We start from the raw sequence: 11,662 nt of genomic DNA, 5'->3' as shown, positions 1-11,662 counted from the left end.
TCAGTGCACGGGTTAGTAGGCATACCTCATCACAATTAATATGCGCTACTTGTTTACACGGTAGAAATCGCCTTCTAAGATACACCAGGCCTTGTACATGTTTGTGTATAATGCAAATCAGGCACATTCGACATCCATGGTAAATACACAATAAACCGTGCGACACCAGCGATGACTAATACAGCTCGCCCTTTGTGTGAACCGGAGTCTGGTGTATATATATAAGCCTATAAGTTGTGGAAATACCAACAGTGTAATCACTCTCCGAGAAGAAAGCTATTATATCTATGTAGCAAATATAATTCTTCAAGAGGAAAAAATTGAATCCCTTGGACAAAGATGAAAGAAAATTGCTTTTTTCTCCCCCCACTGCGCTGACATGTGTAGAGTAGGAAGAAACATTTTCTTGGCCCAACTCACTTTAAGGGTTTGTGATTCAAATGAAAAAGGCAGTGAAAACTTTTTAAACAAACGCAACTTAGAAGTGTGGAACCGCTGATTCAGTTGGAGAAGTTGCCTGTGTGTGTATACATGCATCCACAGGAAAGTTCAAGTAAGGAGTGATCTGAAGGGGAATGGAGTCTCACCTTTAAACTCAATCTCGCCATGAAAATGTTACAGCCTAAAAAAAGATGAACACATTCAAATAATGACTATGGCAAAATAAAATCCTTATCCAGCACAACAAAATACTTGATAATTTTTTTGTTGTGCAGTGCAGAAAATGTCTGATTTGCTACAGCAGGTTATAACTATAATTAGCACAAAAGGAAGGATGAGTCATTCCCCCCCTCCCCCACACGCATTAGAAGAGAACAGACACATTGTCTGAGGCAAATATACTTTTTCCGCAAATGATAGCAAACACAAAACGGGCAAATACGTCCATCTCGACGAGCCATTAAGTCCTGCACTCAGAGACCAAACACAGCCAGCGGGGATGATGATGATGATGTAACCGTTTGTTGTATCATTTGGCGTTTCCAAGGCAACTTCATTTAGAAAGATTTCCCCTGGAAGCCATCTGTCTTCTTTGCAAGAAAACTCCTCAAAGGAAATTACAGTGCATTGCAAACATGCTAATGAGCCTATCTCTTTCTGGAAGCACTGCTGTAACAACAACAAAAAGAAGAAAGGAAAGGAAAGGAAAGGATAAAACAACAAATTGACGACAGAAGTGCAGGTGACTGACACCACTATCCGTCAAGTTCAGGTATCATCAATCAACGCATGCCATCAACGCTGCGTGACAAATTAAGATGGATGCCAGAAATGTGTTTGCATCATCGCATTGATTTTGATCCACAAATGGAGAGTGAATGCAGTGAGTTTTAAAATGTGCAGTCTCAGGTTAGAAATTGACGCCTCTCGCATTCTCAATGGCCTTTTTTTAGTCAGATGTGACTCGAGTAGTCGCAAACACATCCATCCACTACCTGTCAACTATGTAAACACGGTGAAATAAAAAGTTGCAACGGCCTAATTCTTCCACCACGAGACAGAAAGATGAAGAGTTCAGTTCCACATTGCGTGTCCCTCTTCTCTCCTTATGTCATAAACAACAGAGGCACATGCACAGAGGAGGAGGAAGAGGGCTATTATGGGCCTGACTCACATGAATGAGATGTTTCCAAAAATAAAGGTGGGGGTGAAAGAAACGGGGGAAGAAAGAGGGGAAGAAAGAGTGAGAGAGAATGTGCTGAACATGGCTGGAACACAAGATGACGAGTGGATTAACTCCCTCGTCCTCCCCTTTTTCCAAAAAGCCCTTGGATTCATCACAAAACATGCAGAATTAGTGGCAACAAATCGCCCGTATAAGCACCCCTAAACACTTTCCTTAATTGCCACCGTGCAAAGAAAAATTGATACATAAATGAAATAATCATGGCTTCCTCAGAACAACATTAGCAGCAGCTGCACAGAGAAAAGCTTTAACCCGAGACCAAGCTTTAATACAGATCTCTGAATGCATATGTCATTTCTACATCCAAATCGGCTTCTATCTCTTAAATATTCATTTACTTTGCTCCTCTGGGGGCAAACGTGCCCCCACTGTGAACAGATGTAAGCATTCGGTTGCATGTTGTAAATAGTCACCGTAATGTACATGTTTGCTGGCTTTTTTTTTCATCATGACAGATTGCCCTCCGCAAATGCAGCATGGCTACGAGAATATGGTCGTCTCAGCCTCCTTGCTGCGGATCCTAATGCTCTGAAAGCCCCCATAAGCCAGATAGCAGCTTCTGAATATTTTAGTCGGTTAGCAAAATGTTTGCGGTGCCTGCTAGTTTTGTCAGTTTTATCCCACAAGCTTGTTCTAAATTTGAGTACAATAACAGCAGAATAAACAGACCAGTCCCACTCGAAGGCGAAGAGGAATTTTTTTTCCAACACACATCCCAGAGAAGAACGCAGACAGTGAGAGAGAATACTTGGCTCAAGATTGTTCAGCCCCCCCCCCCCCCCCCCCTTCCCCTCTCTTAATCTGGAGTATTGAAGAATGCCCGCACAAAAGCCATCCAAATCGCACTCCTCATCAAGCAGTCAATGGGCAAGTTTGGCAACAACACACGACAAAGATGATGACGCTGATCGTTTGTCACCCCCAGCGCATTGATTTCCCCCAATCAGGAATCGGACAGCAAGGCACAGTATCATGGGACCCTTTAATCTAGGCATGAAAGACACGGGTAATCCATGTCGGAGGATTACTCCCGAACGAGTATACAATCTCTTCAGCATATCCCAACTTTGGTGTATACGTGTGCTTAAGTAGGCCTACCAACCCCACCAATCGTCATCCATCCGTGGCTCCAACACTCATCCTAAAGACTTAACAGCGAAAGGGGACGTGTTTACTTTTGACTCCCACCGCAACCAAGGGGATTTAACCGTCAAGAAAACACAACCTATGTCAGCTTACATGCTGACCTGTGCTCCAAAAAACACGCTGCGGCGGCGGACAGTTTTAGGCGGCTCAAACCATCCTGTTCAAATCTGTAATACATCTACATGTGTGTAAACAGCTCAATCCTGGGAAGGTTTACTCTGCACGCACTATGCAAAGTATCTACAGATATCAAAGTGTAAAACGTTGTAGTTAATTCTGTGAGCATGGTTTGCATGGCTGAACCGAAATGGGGGGAAATAGCCACAAACATGTAGCCTAAGCCACTTGCAACTCTGCATGTATCCTGCATTTGCGCTTCGGTATTTTCACAAAAGGCTCTTTTAAGGGTGGAACAGAAAAATGATCAACAGTGTAGGCCTTTACGTATTGATCTTTACCAGGTCTACTTTGTTTAGCTTCAAGTAGCAATTTGACATTTTGGGAAATACGCAAATGTACCTTCTTGAAGCGTACACAACTTGCCTACCTGCACCCCACAAGCTCACTCATGTATACATTATGGACCATTTCTGGCTGGGACTAGTTGGCTAGTCAATCTATATTTGTACACATTATGTCATTTTAGAATCAAATACATACTGGAAAGAAAGCAGGAAAGTGACGGTGACGATCATGAACGTATTTGGCTCTAACATGACATAACGTGTATAAAATATATAGCGCAATATAACGTGGTAAATATTCAAGTCCCAACCAGCACCCAGGAGTGTTGACTGATGTTGTAAAGTTTATCTTTGGACCTCCTCCATTTTACTACCAGTGTTTGAGCTGAACTAACCTGGATGAGCGACCTTTGCCCATTTCTATATACAAAATGCACGCACAGTTACACAAATGGATTATGTCTATTTTTTTTGAGCTGGAGAGTGAGGCAAGCAGCTAGAAATGTAAATGTTGAAGTATTCCTTTAATTGGTGGCCTTCACACGGTTGCTTTTAGGTGTATTTTGAATTTTTGGACGGAGCGACACTAACTTTTTCTTCCTATTTCGCATGAAGACATGAGAGTGGCACCGATCTGATCATGTCATTCTTGGCATGAAAACAAATAAGCACATTTCTCTAAATGTTGAACTATTCTTACTCTCAAAAACCATGCATTTTCATACACAGAAACAACACTACTCAATCATAAATGACAAACAACTTCAATAGTGCACTCATTTTTCCACCCTCTTATACCAACAATCTTCTGAGTACAGAACGTGTGCAGGAACCTCAGCATAGCCCAGAGAAATCTTTTGGAGTGCACGCAAGTGTGACGCCAAAGATAGAACTAAGACTTAAGTCCTCCTTCTAAAACATTTTGCTCCCAGCAAACTTCCAGAGAAATGATCCAACCACAGTCTCACATTACAGGAGAGAGAAAGAGAGAGAAAAAAAAGAAAAAGAAATCCTGTTTAAAAATGCAGGACAGAACCTTTGAAGCTCCATCCCACAATTTAATCGGTTAATATTTAAAGCAGGGGATATTCTTTATATAAGGACTTTTCCATGATGGTTTGCAGGAGTTAGAGGGGTAGGCGACAAGGTTGGTTGTTATAATTTGATAAAACTATTCAAGGGATGTTATGTGGAGGTGTGTTTATCCACTTGCATATTTCGATCAGGAACCCCTGTTGATCATTGGTATTCAGAGGCCTGCGCTGCCTATTATGGCTTGTCAAACAATAAATGCAGCAACATTTTTTTCCCCAGGACCCCTCCTCCTCCCCTCTCTCCACCTCAGGGGAACAGAAATCATCATTACGTTGTGTTTTATTGGACCCTTCTCTTGCTTGCTTCTTTACCTAATGACATCCTACTCTTCATTCTGTTGGGTGTGCAAATCTCAGACAATCTAATGCAGTATTGGGAGTTTACACGTGTTTAGATTCGGACTCTGATGACATAAGCCTGCAAGTAGATTACGTGTATGTGTGTGCAAATTCAAAATCTCCCCCCCCCCCCTTTTTTTTGAGAGAGCGAGAGAGAGAGAGAGAGATTGTTTGTTGAAGGATTTGCTTTACATTGTTCCAGATGTTTCAGTGACAGACGTGGCATTGTGCTTTGATGTCCAATACCATTTGGAAATGACAGGCATGTATTCATAAAATAAACAGTGGATTATGAATGGGCAGAGGGCGGGATAGAGTTAAACTCTTAACAGCAGCAGCAGCAGCAGCAACAAAAAAAGTAAAATAAATGATGATGGAAAATAGTGGAATTATAGGAAATACATCCACATTAAGACACACTGTCACGCATTTGTGCTCCTCGCATTATCATTCATTTGACCATTACCAATTTGCTGTGGCACATTATCCATAAAGCTGCAAAGCCATTAGAGAGAGAGAGAGAGAGAACTCCTGCAGCTCTGCACTTTGATGCCTGTTAACCGTGCAGTTGCGGGCTGTCGGAATGGATCTGTGAGTATTGGGACGGGAACGAATGCATTACAAAACCTGTAGCCACAAACTCTGCACACACTGTCATGCGGGGTAACTTAACCACCAATACATGTACACACAAGGAGCCGAGAGTGAAAAAAAAAAAAAAAGGAATAATCATTTGACCAAACATCCCAAGGAAAATGCCACAAAATACATTGTAAGTAAAATGTCATTTCACCAAACCAAATGAATGCCCCCCGGAGAAATTATGCAAAGCATATTGAACCATAACATTTCCAACTCGGTTCTCAAGCGGTCACACAATCAAACAGAATGCTGTATGCAGAGCAGGGCAGGGGCGATGCCAAGACAGAAAGCAATTCTTCCTCTGTTTTTCCCCTGAGTAGCTTGTCAGAAGATTGAGTCGTCCACTCCATTCCATTGGAAACGCAGCTTTTCATATTTAAGTGCTTCTCGGCACAGACCCTTACTGCACTTTAATTAAGGTTTGGTGTGCATTATAGAAATACAACAATGTTTAAGAGTGCAGAAAGGCTCACATTAGATGAGCTTCTTTTCCTCCTTTTTGTTAACCCCCCCTCTCCCCCTTATTTTTTTTAGAAAAGCCAATGTTTCTCCGCCAACAGATGGTATTTACTCAAATTATAGACAGCAAATGAGGGCTATGGTGAGATGCTTTTGTTCCCAAGCCCACTGGCAGTCCATTAAAAAAAACTGAAATTGTTTGTTCAAACCCACCGAGATACAAGGAGACTGACATGGAATTAGGGGATGGTTGTGTTGTTCATCAGCTGCCAACAATCCAACAGAGAAGTCTTCTGATCTAACCATGCATTATAATTGCCTCACAAAAAGTTGTTTTCCCCCCTTTCTTTCTTCCATGATCTAAAAACACAAGTCCAAAGAACCCCTCCCTGTCAGATGGTACAGTGGACTGACGGCGTGCTAATCGCTCTAAATGTGACCAATATGTTGGGATGGTAGGCTAAAAAGGGGTTCAAACGTGAGAGCTTGTCTGCCATAGTGAACCGCTTTCAAGCCGACCGCCTCAACCGCCCCCCCCCCACCCACCCCACCCCCGCGCCCCTCTGCCTGTCATCTTTCCTCTAGACTTGCAGGGAAACAGAATTAGTGGGCCACTGAAAAAGAAACGCTCGCAAAAGAAATGGGCCAGTGCTCAGAAGTGACACCGTTTGCGTGATTTGCAAATGCTGAATGAGGCTAAAACATACACAAGTGAGATATTAATAACCCCCCGCTAGTCTCTGGTAGCACAGTGTCAGCCCCCGATCTAAAGAGATTAAATCCCACAAAAAAATCTCGTTTGGTGTTTTTTTCTTCATCTACAACTGACTCATTCATCTATCTCTTAACGGTGGAGTCAATGGTTCTGGGGTACGCTTGTTTTCAATATGCCTTTTTGTCAAAATCAGTGAATACTTCCCTCACGATGGGCCCCCATTGTTTACATACCAGTTTACAGAGCATAGGCTGTGTATGAAAACCATGAGTTTCTTTCAGTGCTCACACAGTTTGGACAGGTAGCAGATCGGGAGGAGATATTCACGGATTTTGATAAAAGTTGATTTTGAAAACGAGAATTCTCCAGAATTGCTGACTCCACCTCAGAAATCTAACATCTAAAGAGGCGCTTGGTAGGTTTCATGACAACCTAGTGGACAAAAAGCAAAGAAAAGGATTTGTTCAAAACTACAACAGAATGTTTCCTGACAATTGAACTGTTACCTTAAGAATCAATAGACACATTAACAACAGCAGACTTTGCCCTTTTTTCTGGGCGCCTAATGGGAATGATCAATGTCCCAAAAACAACACAGAAACAAAACAGTAATTGCCAACCACATAATGAAAATGGAGCCCTAATAGATATTTCTCATCAGCGGAACCTGCAAGCGCTCGGTGTGCAATTAAATGACCTGGAGTGTTTACAAGCCATTTCAGCATCATGTATTGTCTTTTCAGGCACCTGGGGCTAAAGTCATTACTTATTGACTGATATTCAGAAGGGGGAAATAAAATATATGACAGTGGTAACACATTTATGGCAACAACAAAAAAAATGGAAGTCGGGTTCACATCAGGTCGGCGGTTACACATGTTGAAGTATTCTGTTGACATTCTGTTCTTGCAGATGCACATATTAGCAACATACCTCAGAGATGGTCTTTTACAGAGAAATACCACTTCAATTTCAGAATAATCATGGCCATCGTTTTGTGGCCTCTATTAAGCTCTGCTTTTGAAAGCCAAAACGTTTCAACAAGAGGAGCTCTAATGGCTTTGGCTAGATGAGTAAGCATTTTGACAATAGTAACTCATTTGTACACATTTTTCCATAAAAATCGTTTTTCATATTTTTTTCCAAAAATGTTTTTCTAGTGCAGCGAAACATCAATTTGATCTTAAAAGAAAAAGTGTGGTGACCAGGACATACTGACATGTCATCTGTGCATGGCTGTGGGCGCTCAGTGCGTGGGTGTTCACTTATACAGAGTGGTTGGCCATTACTTCACGTGGGAGTTGCATATAACGCCTGAAATTCAGTGGTATTCCCCTTTAACACGCAATGAGGAAAAACTGCAAGGCGTGGTGAGTGTGCCCAGGGATACATTCATGGAGGTGTTTCTCATTAAATGTCAAACACACTTCACATTCAATGAAAAGGTTCAGCGTACAATCTGTTTTGACGAGCTGTCCCATAGACACGTTTGAAAATGGTATCACTTTCTGATTCAAAGGGCCTGATTTAAATGAGACATATACTTGTAGAAATACCGCACAATGTTAATATATTTGAATACAAAATAAAGACTTTGTTCTTTCTTTCTTTCACCCCAGTGTGGATTGATTTTAAATGATTTGTAATGGAGCCTTCTGATTGCAGCAGAGAAAATGACATTAAAAAAAAATAAAAAATTACATTGTTGACTTGCGAATACCTGCTAATCCATCACTTGACCGAGCACCATTTCAAACATCATACAGTATGTACTGTACCTCCACCCCAATGAGAGGGATAAAAACCCAAATGTTGTAAAATGGAAACTTTTTATTTTCAAAAAGCAACAGATTACACAGTTAACTTTCAGCAAATGCAATCTTAACTGAAACTGTACTCACATTCGGGACTTCAAAAATGAAAGACTCACATACTTACACACAATCTATCTATAATATACAAAAAATAATACATAATAAATATTAAAATGGCCACAAGAGAGAGAGAGAGAGAGAGAGAGAGAGAGAAAAGTAAGTCATCGAAAACAATCAGTAGAGAGCAAAAATGTAGGGAAAGTAGAAACAAGACGGTGTGCCTTAAATGTCTTTTTTTTTCTTTTACATTTTTTACAAATTGTGCAAGATTTCATACTAAGGCTCTGGTCTTGAAGTGACTGTTGTCTGACACACACACATACACACACACACACACACACACACACACACACACACACACACACACACACACACACACACACACACACACACACACACACACTCCCTGTGCTCTGAGCACTCTGTGGGGTGTAGCAAACCATTGCAGAATAAAAATGGGCTGCTCAGCGTATGGCCTTTGATGCTCATGGGAATGGACCAGCTCTTTAAAAGAATGGACATGCACTTCACATTGGATGTGAAAAAGAAAGGGGAAAAAACTACAAAGAAATAAACTCCCCTTGCATTTAAAAAAAAAGTAAAATGTGTTCTCTAAAAGTGAGTGAAATCAAAATCATAAAATAACCCAACAACCAAGAAATATGACATTATCGTAACCATTAAGGCAAGAACACCCGGAGTGGCATCAGCAATACTGTAACAATATGGTAGTGTTTAGGTACATGGATATGATGAAAACATTGATCTACTTCTTCACTGTCTTTTTTTAAGCACAAGGTTGTTCGTAAAAAGCAACTTCTTTTTGAAAAAAAATCCCAACATCATTCATCTTTTTTTTCCATCTTTTTTTGTTTTCCGTTGTTGTAAAAGGTGATAAGAAAAGAACAATGCCAGACACTAGGGACACATGGATCATTAAAACTACAAGAAATCATTTCTAGTTTTAAGTTGCAACTTCAAAAACCACACATTGTAAATCCCGCCATCAGTAAAGCCCTCGTCCCCCCCCCCCCCCGCCCCCCCCTCATACCCACCGACCCCACGCCCGGTAAATGAAAAAGATATCACTTACATTAAAACCAATTTATCCTCTTGTGATGGTGTATTCCAACAGTCACCACGTTTCTGCTTTACTTACAGCGATTGTGTAGTCTGTTGCAAATTAAAGCATTCATTGTTTAGTTCGGAGAAGGAGAAAAAAAGGAGAAAAAAAACTCAAGTTGTCCTTGCAATGCATCTGGCAACCGTTGACCCTCCTCCCCCCCTGCCCCCCCCCCCAAAAAAAAGCATCTTTACATCTTCTTTTTAGTGCAACTTCTAAAATGTAAAACATTTCCAGTGATTCCTTGAGAGGTACCATTTCTTAGTATTGTTGTTGTTTTTTGTTCATTTTCTCTTCATAATTATGTGACTCACACCTCACAGAAAACGCATCTTCAAAAATATCCAAAGCAGGACGTTTTGTTTTTAATCGTTTTGTCAATTATTTTTCTCTTTTTTTTTGTTGTATTTACTTTTTGCTTCTCTGCATTGGCACGGCCTTCCACAATGTCTGTTTACTAGAACATAAACACAGGAGGGGGATCCAGACCTCCTGCGTATTTCCCATTCCCTTCAGCCTCCAAGTTTTGAAAGGTTTCATATTCAATCACCCCGGCGCCGCGAGCCCTCATGATTCGCTGGCCCACCTTCTGCCTCTGAAAAGAAGGGATTAGCAGAAGGAGGAGCAGGAGGAGAGAAAACTGGAGGATGAAGAGAAGAGAGATAGAAGAGAGAGTGCGGCTGTACAACGGGAACAAGCCCCAGATCAAGATCAATCAGGGAAATAGAGACATAGATGAGAAGAAGAAGAAGAAAAAAATAAGGCCCTACAGCCAAAAACCTTCATATAACGCAGTAGGGTTCCCTTGGTAACCTGGATTTTCTGCAGTAGAGGAGCGTGGTGCTGAAGCAGCGCCGCAGCTCCCTGTTGGAGAAGATGCAGATGAAGGGATTGACCCCGGCCTGGGCAAAGCTCATCCACACTGCGGCCGTCAGGTAGCCCCCGGGCACCACGGGGCCCCTGGCAAACACCCGCCAGTAGCAGGCCACCAGGTAGGGCCCCCACAGGGCCAGGAAGAAAAAGGTCATGATGTAGAACATCCTACTAATCCTCTTCTCCGTTTTGAACTCGTCCAACACCAGCAGACGCCGGCGGCCCGCTGCGTTGCTGTTCTGCCGGATGCCCAGCAGGGTGGGAGGGGTGGGGCCTCTTCCGAATCCAGCCAGCCAATTGGCCGCCGCCTGGCCGCTGGCCCCCGGCCCGTGGAAGGTCCAGTTCTGGCTGACGGCAGGCACGAACTGCACAGGCTTCATCTTCCGCCGGTCGTGGACGAAGAAGATGAGCTTGAGGTAAACCAGCTGCGTGGCTAGCAGGATGAGCGCCAGCAGTAGCATGAACCCTAAGGAGTCGTTGGCCCTGAAGGAGCGGTGCTGGAAGGTGCACTGGTCCTCCTCCCGTATGAAGGAGTACGTCCCCACGTCCAGCACGGGCGGGAAGGCCATGGCCACCGACAGCGTCCACACCATGCAGATGACGGCCAGGCAGGTCCAGAAGGTCAGCCGCTTGGTGTAGAAGCGGTGGTGGGCGATGGCCAGGTAGCGCGTGACGCTGACGCAGAAGAGCATGAACGCCGTGTGGAAACAGGACAGCACCCCGAGGAAGGCGATCACTTTGCAGGTGAGCGTGCCGTAGGTCCACGCCGAGCCATTCTTGACGGAGGTGAAGACGAAGGGGAAGCAGATGGCGGAGCGCAGGATGTCGGAGGCGCACAGGTCCAGCAGGAAGTAGTAGGGCGCGCGGTGCAGGCTCTTGTCTTTGACCAGCAGGATGGAGATCAGGAGGTTGCCGACCACGCCGACGCCGATGATGAAGCCCAGGGAGGTCAGTTTGAGGAACGTGGCGAGCGGAGAGACGTTCTGCAAGAAGGTGTGGTCCCCTGCATGGCTGTAGTTCGCCATAGATGGAGGAGGGATCATAAAGAATAGAGGAATAGCCTTTTTTTTTTTTTTTACTAGCCGAGTATCATGATCTGGAGGTGGGGGGGTTGGTGGTGGTGGTGGTGGGGGGAAGAGGCGTTAGATCCATTTGGCGGTGTGCTTTGAAGAGGTTTCCAGGCGTATAGGCAACCTCTCCTCTAAGGCATCCTTTGTTCCTTTGTCTCATCACACCTAAAAAAAAA

At 43.3% G+C, this 11,662-nt stretch overlaps 1 protein-coding gene across 1 annotated transcript; it reads right to left on the bottom strand.

The window, feature by feature from the left end:
- Nucleotides 1-10,325: 10,325 nt before the first annotated feature.
- Nucleotides 10,326-11,459, bottom strand: gpr85 (G protein-coupled receptor 85; the record flags this gene model as incomplete). Its single annotated transcript, XM_080051082.1, has 1 exon — nt 10,326-11,459. The coding sequence occupies one exon, from the start codon at nt 11,457-11,459 to the stop codon at nt 10,326-10,328; it is 1,134 nt and encodes a 377-aa protein (XP_079907208.1).
- Between the last annotated feature and the right edge of the window lie 203 nt (nt 11,460-11,662).

This window comes from Ammodytes marinus (assembly GCF_949987685.1).
Source record: "Ammodytes marinus genome assembly, chromosome: 22".
NCBI lineage: Eukaryota > Metazoa > Chordata > Actinopteri > Uranoscopiformes > Ammodytidae > Ammodytes > Ammodytes marinus.
This window is presented reverse-complemented; position numbering and strand designations above follow the sequence as displayed.